Source organism: Cervus canadensis, chromosome 1 (genome assembly GCF_019320065.1).
Source record: "Cervus canadensis isolate Bull #8, Minnesota chromosome 1, ASM1932006v1, whole genome shotgun sequence".
Lineage (NCBI taxonomy): Eukaryota > Metazoa > Chordata > Mammalia > Artiodactyla > Cervidae > Cervus > Cervus canadensis.
This window is the reverse complement of record NC_057386.1, coordinates 9,681,919-9,699,311: the sequence shown is the minus strand read 5'-3', so window position 1 is coordinate 9,699,311 and position 17,393 is coordinate 9,681,919. Positions and strand designations below refer to the sequence as shown.

At 60.7% G+C, this 17,393-nt stretch overlaps 1 protein-coding gene across 10 annotated transcripts in view; it reads left to right on the top strand.

The window, feature by feature from the left end:
• Positions 1–17,393, top strand: part of RBFOX3 (RNA binding fox-1 homolog 3) — a 430,522-nt gene that overhangs the window by 407,326 nt on the left and 5,803 nt on the right. For 6 of the 10 annotated variants that reach the window (XM_043462445.1, XM_043462469.1, XM_043462431.1 and 3 more), the window contains 8 exons: positions 6,318–6,455; positions 8,568–8,621; positions 9,452–9,544; positions 11,079–11,139; positions 15,161–15,214; positions 15,446–15,578; positions 16,049–16,229; positions 17,153–17,214. In XM_043462445.1, coding sequence (XP_043318380.1) covers positions 6,318–6,455; positions 8,568–8,621; positions 9,452–9,544; positions 11,079–11,139; positions 15,161–15,214; positions 15,446–15,578; positions 16,049–16,229; positions 17,153–17,214 — 776 coding nt within the window. The remainder of the gene's footprint in view (positions 1–6,317; positions 6,456–8,567; positions 8,622–9,451; positions 9,545–11,078; positions 11,140–15,160; positions 15,215–15,445; positions 15,579–16,048; positions 16,230–17,152; positions 17,215–17,393) is intronic. The other 4 variants (XM_043462487.1, XM_043462475.1, XM_043462439.1 and 1 more) reach the window with 3 other exon arrangements.

The window sequence follows — 17,393 nt, the reverse complement described above, 5'->3', positions numbered from 1 at the left end:
GCCTCGGGGCCTTCGTATGGAGAGGCAGCCCATAGCAGGGCGGGTCTCCACCCACAGGAAGGCGCTCCCAGCCTTCCGGCCCTTCACCATCGAACACCCAAGAATCTTTCTGGTGGGCAGATGCCACGCAGGGGGGCCCCCCTCCGCCTCCCCAAGCCATAACTTCAGGCCAGCTCTCACCTCATCTGGGAGATGGAGCGTGTCCTCAACCATCAGTGACCTGTTAATGGGAAGCAAGGGAAACGGCCAGGTCAGGGGGCCTGGGCTCGCCTGGAGTCCCAGGGGGGCCCGGCAGCAGTGGGGGCGGGGTAGGGGGTGCTGGCGGCAGTGAGCAGAGGCCCAGAGCCCCTCAGAGCTGTCTCGGGTTGCAGGCCCTCCTATCATTTCTAATCACTTGTAATCTACCTGCTTGGCTGCCCTCCAATCAGATAGCTTCAATTATGTGGTTGTGATGCAGTTCCAAGGATAAAGTGCTGAGCCTGGCACTTCTTGGAGATTTCCTGATAGCCAAGGATCAAGTCCAGGAGTGGCTGCTGCCCCTGGCCCGCCTGGGGTGGGCGCCCTGTGGAGGGAGCCCCTCCGGAGACCAGGCTGCTGCGGCCCTGCCCCGAGCCCCCTCTGTTGCACCCTCCATGGGCCCGTGCCCCGCTGAGCTCTGGGGCTCTGGGTTCATCGAGCTGGCCCTGCTGGCCTGGTGCCAGTGCTGGCTGGTGGGGGCCAGGCAGGAGGCCAACATGCCCTGCACCGTGTGCCTGATGGGCGCCCCGCTCCCTGTGCCCCTCAGCCTCTTAACCCAGCCTGGCTCCCGTGGTGTACCCCTAGATGTGGATGTCACCTTCCCTCGCCGTGTGGGCAGCATCCTCCAAACTCTGGGGAGAGCGCCCACCCAAGCTGCCCCCCACTGAACCAAACCCTCCTGCCCACTTGGAACGCTGCCGGACCTGAGTCTGCGCCAAATCCATCAGTCTTCTCTATTCTCCCAGCGTCCCTGGTACAGGGTGTCTGCCATAGATGCCCCCCAGGGTTCCACGGATGAGAAGGGCAATGTCCACGGGTCTCAGAACAGGCAGCCAAACCATACTTCCCTGGCCACTGCCACTTCTCATGCCTCAAACTGTGACCTGCATGTGCTCAGAAAAGAGAGGTGAGTGAGGGAGCCAGAAGGGTCCCTGTGAGCAGGTCACCGCCAGCCAGCTGGTCTCTTTCTGATGGACAGTGGCATATGGGGTGAGTCTGGGGGAAACCTCTCATGACCTCCTTGGGAACAAATGCTGACCCCCGCCAGAAGCAAACCCAGGAGACAAGATGACCAGACTGGCCACTGACACAGAGGCGGTTGAGACCGACCGCTGACGCCTCCGCAGCACAGACAGGCCTCCTGGACCGCCTGACGCAGCCTCACCGCGACCCATATGGAATCATCTTCCTTTGGCCGACTTCTGCAGGGACCTGCTTGTGCCGGGCCCCGATCCAGCCTGGGGGTGCACAGGAATAAGGGCCTGACCCTACCTCGCGGGGGCCGTCACTTCCCACCAATCACAGACATTACATGGGCCCCTTTCACTCTGCGAGAGTCCGCAGCCCCGGAGAGGACCTGGGAGTCTTGGAGAGAAGCCGACTGAGATGTGAGAGCCTCACTGCTCGGTTGAACACCTCACTCCCAGGAAAGTGCCTGGGCCAGAGAGCTGCTGAGCCTGATACCGGGCAGCCTCGGCCTTCCTTTCTCCATGGAGGGGCACTTCAGGTCCTGGGAGCGGGTGAGTCTGCTGCTCTTCCACCGCGATACCGAGATAGAGGCCCCTCAGGTGGAAGTTACTGGACTAGCAGGTGATCTCAAAGACACTCAGAATTGCCCAGCAAAGACTTCAGCCGCCGCTGCTGCAGGGTGTGGATGCTCCGACCCGGAGTGTTTCTTCCAGCAGAGGCTTTGCACCTTGCAAGGAGCTGGGGAGGGTGGCCACTGCCTGTCCTGCTCGAAGATTCCAGGAGCCACTTCTTTTCAACAAACTCTTGGTCCTTCTAGCCCTGCTGCTCAGCTGTCTTACGTCCATCCCAGATCAGGCCTACGTCGCTTCCCAGAGCCTCCCCCTTGGCCTTCCCCAAGCAGCCTGGTGTCAGAATCAGGAGGTACGAGGAAGCAAGCAGTGTAGGCTCCAGCTTGTGTCCATCCTGCCCTCTCATGCCTGTGGATTCCGTTTGTCATCATGGCATCATCTACGTTCTTTTATCAAAAGGCAGCAGGGGACGCAGAGTGACTGGGGCTACTGATGGAGCAGGCCCTCCTCACTACTCTGCAGGAGCCCCCTGGGGTACAGGTTGGGGACCACCTCCCGGAGCTATCTCATTCTTGCAGGGTTTTACAGGGTCCCCTGCAGGTGCCCTCCCACCCACCTGTCCACCTTGTGTTGTGGGACAGCCACAGGAACGTCCTCTCGGAAACTCCACCTGGAGCGGCAGCCTTTGGTCCCCTGAACTCTTGGCTCTTGGGACTTAAAAGGGAACAGGGTGGACCGTGGTTGGAATACACCACCCCAGGGTGCCAGACTTAAAAGGGAACAGGGTGGACCGTGGTTGGAATACACCACCCCAGGGTACCGCCTTCATGCAGGCAGGGTGTGAGCAGATGGCATCATCAGCATCGATGCACCACGAGCGGTGGCCAGCAGAGAGTTCCCGGAGCATGGCGTCATTCACAGAGTCCAAAGAGGACACACAGCTCCACCTGAGGTCCTGAGGAAGGCTTCATGAGTGGATGGCTCGAGGCCTCGTGGGGAGAACACCTCCTCCGAAGCTGGCTCACCACCCACCAGGGGTGAGCCATGTTGGGCGAGCAGCCAACGGTCATTGTATGGGTGCCCAGGAGGTATCGGAGGACCGAAGATGAGGGGAGAGGGGGCCGCAGAGAAAGAGGGTTTCCTGGAGCTGCTTCCTCTGTGTGGCATCACCCAGCCTTGGTTCTGTCCCAGTGACGGCCCCCAGGCCCTGGCCTGATGCCTGCCACCCTGCCAGACCTACTGACCCCTGCCCACGGCCCTCTCAGCCTCTCCCAGTGCTGGGCTCGGGGAGGCCCAAGCGAAGGGGGCTGCAGACTCTTTGGAGGGTACAAAAATGGGAGATACACTGTCCCATCCAGAGGGACTGGATGCTGCCTTGAAAGGGGGACAAGGACCATGTCACCATGTGGGCTAAGATGACACGGAAATGAGGAGGACGCAGAAGCAAAACAGCTGAGAGCAGCTGGGGAGGGAAGAGGTGTGGCTGCTGCTGTTTCTCATTTCCCTGCATTTGAGAACCAAAGGCAAAGATTGCTTTAAAGAAGAAAAAAGGAAGTAAAGTCCCTTGGAAGGCGGTGCCAGCTGCCCGGACTGCTGTGATAAATGGTGGGAAGGCCTCCGTCTCCCCTCGGGGCAGCCAGTGCGCTGTTACACTCTGGGGTTTCTCCACACATCTCACAATTTCACAGTCATTGAACCCATTTTCCTGCCTCTGTTTGCAGCTGTGCTTGGGGCCAAGGGGGGCTTTTCTTACTTGTCCTGCCACCCCCCATCACCCCGTCTCTCCCACCTCACCCTCAGCTGCTCCCCTAAGGGCCTTTGAGGTGGGAAGAAGCAGGGGGACCCTGGATCTTGGAGACACACAGTGGGCTCAGTTCTGCTATTAGGAGAGCCCCAAGGCATTGCAGGAAGGACATCCCTGGCCCCAGATGCCCCAGCTTCATCAGCGCCCTCCCTTGGTGCCTCCCCTCCCGCCCAAGGCTCCCCATCTCTGAGTGGGAGCTGGGCTTTCCCACTGCCACCACCCACCGTAGTTCTGGCCACCAGGTTGCACTGACCACTGCCCTCTGCCGGCCCAGGGTCAGCATTGCATGCTCCTGTCCCCCTAGTTTCCCAGATCCCGAGTCCGTGAGTCACCTGTACTCAGGAGCAGCCAAGGGCACAGGTGTGTGAAAGGCATGGGGTGGGAGGGTGACAGGGGACACTGGGCCCAACCTGACCGCCTCACAGAAAGAGGCACAGCCTGTTGTAGCCAGAGGGCGGGGCTCAGGCTTCTGAAGAATCAGCAGATGCACGGCCAGTTCTGCCTTGGTTTGGGGGCACAGACGGGCCCTCTGATGGTCAAGCCCAAGCTTGCTTCCTACAAGGAAGAGTGGAACAAGGGAGGACAGCTAGGGAAGGGGCTGAGCCGTTGGGCTTCTCCAGGTCCTGGGCTTGGGGGAGAGGAGCCCCCACATGTCCCCCAAAAGCCCAAAGGCAGCTGCCCCGCTTTGTCCATCAGGAATGAGGGCATGTGCAGGCCAGACCAGGAGTCTCAGAGACCTGCCACCTCACTCCCCCTGACCAGCTGTTCCTCCCCAGACTGAAGGGGGGCTTCTGGTGTCAGCACTTGGTGAGGCCTCAGGAACAAGCGCAGAATCACCTGCGCAGTCCCACGCTTGGCTCAGAGAACACACTCTCATCAGAAATGGGCCTGCCATGCATGGGGTGACCAGCCAGCTGAACCCCAGGTCACACATGTCCCCAGGCAAACGAGAAGATGGTGGTTTCAAACCCATGTGTAGGATTGCCCGCCGTGTGCTTCCTCTCAACACAGGAATACAGAGCTGAGTCTAAGGGGCCTTTGAACAGGATACCCCCGCACCCCTGCAGCCCTCCTGACCCCCCCTCCCCTCCCCTCCTATCCCCTATGGCATCTACTGCCCTGGGGCCTGGCTGAGCGCAGGAGTTAGGGGAGCAGCCCTATCCTTCCAGAGAGGATGACTCGGGTGGCCATTGAGGGCAGCCACTGAGGAGTTCAGAGACAGACCTCCAGCCAGTGGCCTTGGCGAGGGCCAGTCCTCAGCCATAGCATGAAGCCTCGGGTGCAGTGAGCTCGCCTTGCTCACCGTCCTGGGTCCAGGAGGCTCCAAAGCACTCCTTTGGTGGACAAAACCCACCAGAAGGAAATGGGCAGTTGCCGGTGACCCATGGGAGGCACGCGTCAGCCCCTCTCCTCTCAGCTGTCCTCGTAGCGTGTCTGTGGCCCAACCTCTCTCCGCCGGCCACATGGGAGACCGCAGCCGCCAGGACTTCCATTTGTGCAAAGTCCACCCCAGCCTTGAGGACCCTGCCCTTCCCCCTTCACTCTCTGTAGGAGTATGGGACAGGAGCCAAACCCCCTGACTGTCACCTGGAATCCTGACCCAGAGGAAGACCCACCCTCCCCAGACAAAGGTTCAAGTCTAAGCGGCGTACTGGGGAGGCGATCCCAGAAAACCTGGCAGGGGAATCAGGACTCGAGACAGGAAGAGGAAAGAAGCAGTAAAAGATGCCTTCTCAGCTGCCCACAGGGGATGGGGATACACGACATCAGAGGAGAGCCCCAGAGGAGCCCCACGTGAGAGAATGGCATCTGTCCAGTCACCCGGTCTGTCATCAGCTCTGCTTCTGGACTCTAAGCGACACAGAACGCCGGAGATGCCAGCCCCAGGGTCACGATGAGGCCCCTCGGGGGCCCTCCCTGCACTCACCATGCCCAGCCTGCCCTTGCCCTGGGGACCCATGAGGCTGAAGGGCAGCCTGGCTGTGAGCTGGTGGCCTGACCCCATGGGGGTCCCCAGTGAGGAACCTCACACATGTGCCCAGTCCACTTGCTGAACTGCACCACCTCGAGGCCTCTTCATGGCCTTGACCTCTCGAGGAGCTGGTTTGGGGGACAGGGCGGGGAGGTGGTCCTTGCTTTGTGGCAGCTTTGTTCCCAGACACCCGAGTCTTTCAGAATCCCTCTGTTGATCAATGTTTGGGTCCAGAATCAGGACCAGCTCTGAGGCACTGGAGGTTGCCACCCCTTGAGCCCTGGACAATGCAGAGCCCCGAAGCAGAGCTAGAAGAAGAGGCAGTCTGGGGGTGGCCTCCCCGGGGGAGGAGTAGCATCCTTACTGAAGTGTGTGCCACGAGTGGCTTCCGAAACCTCTCCACTCTCTCATCAGGCTGGAAACCCCCGACGTTCCCTGTCCTCCCAGAGCTCAGGCTGTCGGGAGGGTACACTCACGACCTCAAGAGCTGTGATAGCAAAGGGCCCACTGAGGTCGGGCATCAGTGGACAGGCTGAGCTACAGGGTGGGAGAGCACGCTGGGCCAGGGGGGCCTCGCTCTGCGATGGCATCACAGACACCGCTCGGGAAAAAGCCAGAAGTGGGATCTCTGAGGTTGAAATGCTGCAGTGAATCACAGGTGGGGGGAGTCCGTGGGGCTTGGGGGAGACCTGGTATCTAGACCCTCCCCCACTATGGGGTGGGAGCTGAAGAGGGGCACCTCCCAGCCCGGGTCCTCTCCCCACAGCAGACAGACGAGGCGGCACAGACGGACAGCCAGCCACTCCACCCCTCCGACCCCACAGAGAAGCAGCAGCCCAAGCGGCTACACGTCTCCAACATCCCCTTCCGGTTCAGGGACCCCGACCTGCGGCAAATGTTCGGGGTGAGTGTGTACGGCGCCTCCATCTGCCCCCCCACCCCCAGCGCGGCCCCAGTGTCAGAACGGCCCCCGGTTTCCCCGCCTCCCGTTGCCCTCTGGGTCCAGCCCCGCTCGGACCCAAGCCTGCAGAATGGGAGGGGGGAGGCGGGACGCAGGCTCCAGGGAGGGACCTCCGTGACTGTCACCCCCAACCCTGGGCTCCCTGGGTGGCTCGGCTGGTAAAGAATCCGGCCACAATGCCGAAGACCTGGGTTCAATCCCTGGGTTGGGAAGATCCCCTGGAGAAGGGAGAGGCTACCCACTCCAGTATTCTGGCCTGGAGAATTTCATGGACTGTATAGTCCATGGGGTCACAAAAACTCGGACACGACTGAGCAACTTTCGCTTTCATGCCAACCCCTTGCCCCTCAGGCCCAGGCGGAGGCCAGTCAGGTTTATCATTCTGCTGTTGAGGGCTCCAGAGACCTCTGTGCCCAGAGGGGCACCCGACCTCCTGGCCTCACACCCAAAAGCCCCCGCCTGTCAGGTGTGCCTGGGGCCCAGCCCGGGTACTGGACCTCTCTGGGCCTGCAGCCCCCAGGCCCCGGGGGCTGGGCCAACAACGAGCCCACACTATGGGCAGCCAGTGAGCATTCCATCCTGGATCCTCCCAGTCTGTTCCTAGACTCTCTGTAAGATCCCAGCGAGTTCCTACAGGGAGGCTCAAATCCTGCGGTGACTTCATTCTGCCACGTGATTTGAGCCCCTAGCCGGTGCTGATGCCCACTCAGGGCTGGGGCTGCCCTGTGGGCGGGTAAGAGGGCAGCAGCCTGGGTTCAGCCCCGGCCGTGGAGGACACGTGCACCCAGCCCATGTTCTCTCCCTCTCTCCCATCTCCCACTCCAAACTCTCCTTCCCCTGCCTGCCCGGGGCCCACTCCCCACTTCCGCCTCAAGTCCAGCAGACTCTGACCCCTGAACCCAGCAGCCCACCCCTCATGCCACCCTCAGGTGGGATTTGTCAGGTAAACGGGAGGTGGCCTCGGGATGGACCCAGCACCCACACCTGCCCTCTCGCCAGGCATCCACGACCCTTCCCTGGGGGCCAGGGCCCATTAGATTGGGATGAGACCCAGTGGGGTGCAGGCAGAATTTAGAATCATCAGGAGATAAGGATTCTACCCCCTCTAGGCCTGGGCCTGGCAGCTGCCAAACTTCTCTGAGCCCAGAGCCCCGACTTAAAGCAGCTGGTGTCGGGTCAGTTCACTCAGATACCATTCTGGTCCCTACATCTTGGGTCTCAGGACACTCTGTCCCTACGGGCCACCCACGAGCACCCCCGGTCCCTGCAGAACCATCAGCCCACTCTGCCTGCACCCCAGCTGCACCTCCTCCCTCCCTAGCCCTTGGCAGGGTTCACTGCCTCACTGTCTGGCTCCGGGTCGCCTCCTGAACGTTACGGGATGAAGGGGAAACTCCAGTTGCATGTACTGGAGGCCCCTTAGGACCTCAGCTGGCATCTTAAGGGACTTGATTCACAGCTTCCTGATCTGAAGTGCCATGAGAGGGACAGGGCTACCCCTTGAGGGTTCCAGGCCAGCGATGGGCAGGAAGGTGTTAGCCGAAGCGTCTGGGCCCAGCTGACTGGCATGTCCCGGGCAGGCAGAGGGACCTGGGGTCACTGCCCTCTGCACCCCACACAGCCCAGTCCCCAAACAGCACAGGCAGCAGGCAGCGCAAGGCCCTTCCTGGGCCCTGTGTCTCTGCCGGGGGCTCCTCTACACACCAGCATCCCACCTTTGGGGAAGGGCTTATCCACAGCCCTGTATCCATGTGTGTGAATTAGGGCTGGCTGTCAGCAGCTAGGGGCAGAGTCCGAGGAGGGAGAGCGAGGAACACTGGTGAGACGCAGGTCGGGCAGGTGTCCTGGCAGGAGAAAGCCTCTGCACAGGAAGGTGGGGGCCACCCCAGCAAGGCTATGCACGTCCCTGCAGGAGGTGGAAAGGGCCCACCTGCCCCGGAGCAGAGGACCAGACGGAGGCAATGGGCAGCGGTCCCCGTGGAGAGCCAGCGAACCGGGCCGGCGGTCTTAACCCACCCTCTCCTGTCTCTCCCACCCCCATCTCTGTCTCTGCAGCAATTCGGAAAAATTTTAGACGTGGAGATCATTTTTAACGAGCGGGGCTCCAAGGTGGGTGCCGCCCAGAGGCCGCCACCATTACAGCGCCCGGCTGTAGGTCCCGCCAGGCTAACGTGTGAAATGTGCGTTTCCGCCCTGGAGAGCTCCGAGCCTGAGGACCCCTGAGCGACACGGGTGCTTGTACTCCCCGCTCCTCCGCCCGCCCCGCCCTCCCCACCCCGCTGTCTGTGTTGTCGCTGCGCTGCCGCGGACGCTTCCTTCTCTCTAAGCCGCGGGGACCTCTCTGTCTGCACTCGGAGAGCCCCCACCCCTGGGCCTGGGCCCCTCCCCAGCCTGCGAGCTGCTCCCCTGGGGCCACTGGCCTTCCTGGAGCTGCTCCCCGCCCCGGGGGGGGGGCTTGGAGGAGGGCAGGTGGGAGGGTACCAGCTCCTGGATGGGAAGATTCCCCCCCCACCCTTGGGCTCCCCAGGGTGAAGATGGGTGAGGCTGCCCCCACTCTGGATCCTTCAGAAGCCCAGCCTTGGGCACCACCCCCCTCCCAGGTGGGCTTAGGGCAACAGTCCTGGCCCCTGGTCAGGTCAGCATCTCTTTTTCAGCTTTGGCCTGTCCCCTCAGGTGCCAGGTGGTCAGCTCAGGCCAGGCTCAGGCCAGGCCAGCAGCTGCCCCTGCCAGGGGCCGTACCCCTCCTGGGCATCCTGCCAGTGGTACCAGGACAGACCTCTGAGTCTCCTTCAACTCACCTGACTCAACCCCTCTCTCTCTCTCTACCCACCCCCCATTGCCCTGCCCCCCTCCCACCCACACCCCCCCCACACCTCCTTTTTTTTTCCTTTTTCTCATCCTATGTCTTTCTCTCCGTGTCTGTCCTTCTCCGCTCACAGGGTTTTGGGTTTGTAACTTTTGAAACTAGCTCAGATGCTGACCGAGCCCGGGAGAAGCTGAATGGGACGATCGTAGAGGGCCGGAAAATTGAGGTGCTCAGATAAGTGTGCTGCAGCAGGGACGCCCTTGAGAACCACCTCCAGTCACCCCAGGGCCCCACCCAGCCCCGCCGCTGCCCTGCAGAGAGCCGGGCCAGGGTCCCCGGGCCAGGGCAATGCTGAGGCTGGAGCCGAGCCCACCACCTGCCGCCCCTCTTGGGTCTCCATCTCAGGCTCACCCAAGGGCCCTGCACCCTGCCCCCTCCCCCTCCTTCTTGTGGGGCTCAGCCCAACTTTGGAAGGAGCCCCAGAAATCATCTTTCTGAGGTTTGGCAGCTCCAAGGACCTCAGCCAGCCCAGTCTGCCCCTAGTTGGGAGGGGATCATTAACCACCCCCCCAGCCACTCTCACCAAGGAGCAACGGCTGCCCCATATGCCCCCTCCCCAAGCTGCCCCATCCTGCTGTTTGCCCTTTGCCTTCAGCCCCCAGAGAGTGGGCAGCAAGGTGCAGCCACGGCGGAGGAATGGATCCAGCCCAGAGGAGCAGAGGGGAGAGGAGGCAGGGTCCTCCTGACACTTAGCCAGCCTCTTCCCTGGGCCCGGGTGCACCCTGCTCAATGCTGTGGCTCTGATGTCTGGGAGCTGGGCTTCCCACACAGGCTCAGCGGTGAGGGCAGCCGTAGCCAGTGCAGAGCCATAGGAAGAGCGGTGGAAGGCTTGGGGGCGGGGGTGGGGGAGGCTTCTGGAAGTGGAACGAATGCTACAGGACTGACCGGCAACACTCGAGGCTGTGGCCCCAGGCCCCTGGTCTCACACAGACTTGGGGGGAGGCAGTACGGCCCAGACACCTCCCTCAAGTTCCCCGCCTGCTCTCTGTTCCCTCCACAGAGGCCCTCCCCCTTCTTCCTACACCCCAGCCTGGCCCTCTGGGCAGCCCGACCAGGGCCTTAGATGTCTGGACAGTAGGACCCACTTGGTGCCCACCTGGTCCTCCCCCATTGGCCTTGCCCCCCTCAACAGGCACATATGCCCCCCTTAGGAAAAACTCTCTGCTGGCCTTGAGGGAAGGGGTGCAGCCCCCACAGAGAGGGGTGGCCATCCCAGTGCCCATGACTAGGAAGGCCTTAGCAGCTGCCCACGGAAGAGAAGTCTTAGGGGCCGGTCTGCTAGCTGCGATGAGAACACTTTGTGGAGAGTCCACCAGTCAGCTGCTCCCACAGCCGTGGGTTGCCAAAGAGAGGCTGAGCTTGGGATGCGGGGACAGCCGTGTGAAGGGCAAGAGCCGGGGCAGGGGGGCTGGCCGCGATGTCTGAGCCGAGGCTGGGGGCCTGGGCATCAGCCAGCATGGGGTGCAGTGGTGGCTCAGGGCCCGGGGGTAGGGCGGGGTGCCCGGGGAGGGAGAAGGACAGGCCGTGGTTGGTGGGGCACCAGGCTGGTGGCAGAAGCTGTCCCATGCCTCACCTGGGAGCCCCGGGGGCCTCGGCCCCCTCCAAGGCAGCCACAGAGGAGAATTTCAGAGCGGGACCAGGCGGCCAGTGGCCTGCAGGCTAATGCCCCCCTCAGCCTCTCCCTCTCTCTCTCCGGGCAGGTCAATAACGCCACGGCCCGGGTCATGACCAACAAGAAGACTGCCAATCCCTACACCAATGGTAAGGGGGCCCAGGACCCCTGGGAGGCTTCAGGGGCTGCCAGTGGGGACAGGGAGCCCAGGCCGCTGGAGGCCGGCCTCCCAGGATGCTAAGCACACCCTCTGCTGTGGTCCGAAGTGGGTGGGTCAGTGAGGCAGGGGAGACCGGGGACCACCCTCTTCCCACACAGCTGGTGAGACCCCCGTGGGATGTCCAGTACCCAAAGGCCAAGGGCAGGCTTCAGGCGCAGGGGGAAGGTGGCCACTTCCTGGACTGTTCCTTATTTTCTTAGCGCCAAGGGAAGCCCGGGCTAGAGGTGTTCAGTATTTTAACGAGTGTGATAACAGACGGACAGTCGCCCTCCCCCAACCCCTGGCCTTGGAAACACTGAAAGGTTGAGGCCCAGTTGGCCAGGCGGCCTTGCCCATACCTACCTGGACCTGACTGTAAGCAGAGGTGACCAGTCTTTGAAATGAAACTGCTGATGCTAAATGCTGGCAGCTGGGAGCATGGAGGGCCAGCTCTTGGCTGGCCGCCCTGTGCCTTAACTTCACCAGGCAAGGAACTAGTTTAGGTGTAGCTGGCACCTCATTGGGGCCTTTCTGAGTTCGTGCCTCTTGCCAGGGAGCAGCAGCCTCACTCCGTCAGGATGGGTCTCTGGCTTTGCTTCCCACCCCCCAACCCCCAGCAGGGGAGAGTGGACCAAGCCACCCCCAGACTCGCTTGTCCCGGTCTGATCAGATGTGCATGGAGTCGGGATGGGCCAGCACAGAAAGCCTGTGCCAGAAATGTGGGCAGACCTACCACCTGACCTGCCAGCCCGGGCCCCCACCATCTGACCTCCTGGAGCAGGCTGGTGCTCCGGCCAGACTCCGTTTGGACAAGATTATTGTCACTCCCATCCTGAATTTTTTTTTTCATTTATTTATTTTTAACTGAAGGATAGTTGCTTTACAATATTGTGTTGGTTTGGGTCACACATCAACGTGAATCAGCCATAGGTATACATGTGTGCTTTTTTGAGGACTAACAAAGCTCAAATTCTTTCTAAAAATCTGGAGGCTCCCGGGCTTTGCACCTGTGCTGAGCCCATACTGGATGTAACTTTAGAGACCTGGTTCTCAGTGCAGGAAGGGAAGCCGTAGATGTGTTTATAGGGCCAGGGTGACCGTAGGGACTGCACAGCCCCTCCTGAGAGCCACACACCCCTGCTGTCTGGCACACTTGAGGGTGCCAAGGAGCATGGGATTCAGGAGGGAACCCATCCCTCAGTGACTGCATCCTTGTCACGGATGGGCACAGAACTGAAGCCAGTCAAACGACAGAGAGTGGAGAGAGGAAGAAACCTCTGCCCCCTCTGGCGGCAACCACAGTCTCATTTATACATCTTTGTGGATCTGGGCAAGAGTGAGCCAGCCCTGGGTTCCCTGCAGGTGGCCGTGAGGCCCAGTTCGTGGGCTCTGGTGACCAGGGCTTGACTTTGCTGAACGCTCTGGAGGACTCAGATTCATCGTTCGGTCAGAGAGGCAGAAGTTTCCACTGCAGGAAACAAAACTCTCAAGGTTTGACTGGATGCTACTGTTTGCAAAAGAAACAAAGGATCCACCCAGGTGGGTGTCAGGCTGCCTCCATCATCTGGGATCCCAGACAGTGAATTGGGGCCAGAGCAACAGGTAGAGGCATGCAGGATTCCAGAACTGGCAGAGGGAAGTGCCAGGACCATCCGAAGCAGCAATGCAGACTCTCTAAAGGGACCAGAGGAGGTGCCCGATAGGACGTGGGGGCTGGACTGGGGTAAGTGGCTCAAGGACTCTGCACCATTCTGGATTTCTACTGAGAAGACTCAGTTCGGGCTTCCCGGATAGTCCAGTGTCTGAGTCCACCTTGCAATGCAGAGGATGCTGGTTCAATCCTTGGTCCAGGAAGATGCCACAGGGCAACTAAGCCCGTGCATAACTACTGAGCCTGCGCTCTGGAGCCCAGGAGCCACAACTACTGAGCCCATGTGCTGCAACTACTGAAGCCCTAGAGCCCATGCTCCACAACAGGAAAAGCCACTGCAGTGAGAAGCCTGCACACCACAACTAGAGAGTAGCCCCTGCTCTCCCGCAAGGAAAGCAAGCCCAGGCATGGCAATAAAGACCTGAAGTGAAAGTCACTCAGCCGCGTCCAACTCTTTGCGACCCCATGGACTGTACAGTCCATGGAATTCTCCAGGCCAGAGTGGGTATCCTTTCCCTTCTCCAGGGGATCTTCCTGACCCCCAGGTCTTTCTCACATTGCAAGGAGGATGCTTTACCAGCTGAGCCACAAGAGAAGGCCAATGAAGACCTAGCGAAGCCAAAAAATAGAATTGAAAAAAAAAAAAGACGACAACTCAGTTCTTGGGACTGGAGGTCTTCTCAGAAGAGGAACTATTTCTTCCCGCCTGATCTGGTATTTATAGAAGATTCCAGAGACACAACAGTAACATTCAGGCACAAATGTCTGTGCTGGTCATATGATGGTGGACCAGGGATGGATGGCCAGGGATGGATGGCAGTCTCACAAACAGTGTGGAGAACGGGCCGCCCTGGGAGGAACCAGGCCTGGAAACTCTGTCCTGTGCACTTCCGGGCTGTCGGCCCAGCAGTGGGGCTGTCAGACTCTGGGCTTGGGGTGTGGAGCTGGACCTGGCGGGGAGTGCTGCAAAGACCCCAAGAGCTGAGGGACCAGAGACTGGGCTGGTCAGATGGGCTGACCCTGCCCTCACTTCCTGACCGCCTGGGGATGGTGAAGTTTCTGCCGACTGGTTTCCATCCCTGGGGCCTCGGGTGGGAGCAGGCCTTCACCCCTGCACCTGGGTCTCTGATGGGAGAGGAAGACCACCCAGGAGGAGCCAGCCCACCTGCAGAGAGGAAGAGGCTGGGGCCCACGGAGTGGCCAGGAGTGTCGTCTGAGCTGGTTTGGGCTTCCCTGATGGCTCAGATGGTAAAGAGTCTGCCTGCAATGCAGGAGACCAGGGTTCGGTCCCTGGGTTGGGAAGATCCCCTGGAGAAGGAAATAGCAACCCACTCCAGTATTCTTGCCTGGAGAATCCCCGTAGACAGAGGAGCCTGGCGGGCTACAGTCCATGGGGTCAAAAAAGAGCTGGACACAACTGAGTGATTAACGCACACTGCCACTCACCAGCCCTGTAACTGGAGGCTGCTGTGCCTCTGTGAGACGCTATTTGCTCATCTGTAAGATGGGAGAGGGTGACACCTTCCTTGTTGGGTGGGCCTAGAACAGTGTGGCATGTGGTAAAGGGAATGCTTGCTGTCATTTTTATCATCCCGAATCCCAAAGCCCTTCCTCCCCACCTCCTCCCTCAGCAGCCCTGCCACCAGCTGCTTTGGGGAAAAACAGACACAGGATAGCAAACTCAGCCCTGGGGAAGGGAGCCTTTCAGGAGCTCTGGCCCAGGACGGACATGGGCAGAAGATGGAGGAGGTCGCCATGGCTGAGGCCAGGCACCTTTACCGCAGCCTCTGACCTTCCTGGAAGGTGCCTGCATGATGCAGCTCCCAGGAGACTGGGCTGTCAGGCGCTGAAGCACCCAGACCACCAACACCCCCATCCCAGCTGCGACCTACAGACGCTTACATAATAACAGGTTCCACTTTCCCTCTTAATGCTCTTCAGCAGACATGCAGACCCCAAGCTGCTGGGGCCAGTGCCCCAGGACAGGGGAGGCCTGGGGCAGGCTGGGGAAGGCCAAAATTTGAAAAGAATCAAGACACTAGGCAGATGGTCAGGAGTGACCGCATGTCTGTTAGTTAGGCAGCAGAAGGCACCCAGCCAGTGAGGCTGCAGCCTCCTAATCAGGGCCTGAGGTCTGTGCTCCTGCTTCATCTGTCTACCCTGGTTGCAAAAGGAGGGGTCCTGCTTGTTCTCTGCAGCGGCCACAGCCTGGAACTGTCCCAGTGGGGCCCATCCTGGAGTCTCCAGGGTTCCCAGACATAATGTGAGGTGGGGAGAGAATGGGGAAGACAGTGATTGGGTTTTTCTGCTTCTCTTCTAGGCTGGAAGCTAAATCCGGTGGTAGGGGCAGTCTATGGACCTGAATTCTATGCAGGTAAAGGCTGGGAGCTGGGGCGTGGACTTGGGGAGGGCCCAGCCGAGTATTCAGGTCTTCCTGCGTGGGAGGACGCGGCCAGGGGCGTGGCCAGGCAGGGGTGGGGCGGGGCCGGACAGGAGGTGTGGCCAGGTGAAGTGGTGGTCAGGCTCCCAGCCCTGCCGCCTCCTCTCCTCTAAGCTGTCAGCTGTCCCTCTCACACGGTCCCCTCTCCGGCCCCCTCTCTTGCAGTGACGGGGTTCCCCTACCCCACGACCGGCACAGCCGTTGCCTACAGGGGCGCGCACCTGCGGGGTCGGGGCCGGGCTGTGTACAATACGTTCCGGGCTGCACCGCCCCCGCCCCCCATCCCGACTTACGGAGCGTGAGTACCTGGCGGGCACAGGGAGGGAGGCTTGGAGAAAGGCCCAGGGGGCGTGGGGAGGGAGGCGTGGTGCAGCCAGGGGGGCTAGGCAGCCTTTCCAGAGCCGCGGGGGCGGGGGGTGGGGCTTGAACCCCAGCCTTCACACTGCAGTCGCCTCCACATCAGTACCCCCACCCCCACCCTGCTCCGGGATCTCAGGGTCACTGGCATGTGGGGGACGTTCAGAGCCCCAGCACCTTGCCCATTGCTTTCAGGGTCGTGGTCGGCCCTGGAGCTCCCTGGGCCTTCTCCAAGCCCTCCCTGGTCCCTTCCCCCGGGGCCCGGGGCCCTCCGACCCTAATAGGGGGGTCCAGCTGCCTGGGGTGGAGCAGAGGGAGGGTAAGTAAGCAAGGTGGGCCGATGGGCCCCTGGGTTTGTGGGAGAAAGGAGCTGACCAGCAAGGGTGTTACTCTATTGTTATACCAAAACAGGGCACTGGATCAAACGCTTGTTAAAATGCCAGTCCCATGGGCAGGGCTGGCACCCTGCCCCCTCCCTCCTCAGCAGACTCCGGAGCCGGCCTACCCCACCTCTCCAGCGTTCCCACCACTCTCTTGTCCGTTTGCTTCCAGGGTCGTGTATCAGGATGGCTTTTATGGTGCTGAGATTTATGTAAGTGCAGCCCCGGGGGAGGGAGGGTAGATGAATCCGATGTCTCACGTGTCTCGAACAGTCAGTGTCCCCCACTCCCTGCCCCGCTCCCCCCACCCCTCCCATCCTGGGAGCCCAGGAGAGCAGCCTCAGCTAAACCGGGGTTATCCCGGCTCAGGGTGGCAGTAGTAATGGATTCCCAGCAGCACGATGAGCCACGTGTGTCTTCTCTATTTCACAAGCCGTCGGTTGTACGATGGGGGCCGAGGGTGACTCTCCCATATCCCTAACCACATTAGGGTCACTGAGTGGGCCCCCACGGGCACCCCAGATCCATTGCAGAGGCTCAGAGAATGACTGGGAGGTAGGGGCTCCAGGGCAGACCGCTGGATGGAGTTCTGCCTTCTCTCTTCTTTCACGGGGCATCACTTGCTGCTTCCTCTAGCTCGGAGCCCTTGCTGACAACCCCCATCCCCCACTGCCATCCTGGGTGGTGGTCACCTGTAATTCAGGCATCCATTGGTCAGGGCTAAGATGTGGTCTGAGTTAATGCCCTTTGCCCCTGACCCATCCCAGCATCCAACACCCAGAGTCACCCATGGGTTCTCTGTGCCCATCAGCATCAAGGTTGGGAGTACACTGGCTTGGTGGCAGGTCTATGAACATCTACTGTGTGCCAAAGCTTTGAACACAGCCAGACATATAATTATTGGTGCCCACCCGTGTGTTGAATGCACAAATGGACACATGAATGAATGAATGAATGAGTGAAGGAGGTGTATGGATACCCTGCCCTACCTTGAACCATGCCACTAGACTAGACCACAAGCCAGGTGCTCTCAGGCGTGTGCCAGCCACCCCTCACCTGCCCAAGGTGAAGGCTGAAAGGCTGTGTTTGCCCCACTAAGCCTGTGTGCCGTGTCCCCCCCCGCCTTACCTTGCAGGGAGGCTATGCCGCCTACAGATACGCTCAGCCAGCAGCAGCTGCAGCCGCCTACAGTGACAGGTACCTGGGGAGGGGTGGAGGGCTGGGTGGGATGGGGAGGAGAAGATGGACGGGTCACAGGACTGGGCTGTGACAGACAAGAAGCCTTACCCACCACTCCGGGCCTGGGGGTGCTTCCCCCTGGGGGAACATAGAGTCTGGACAAAGGAAAGCAAGTCTTCATGGGCTTAGAGACCCCA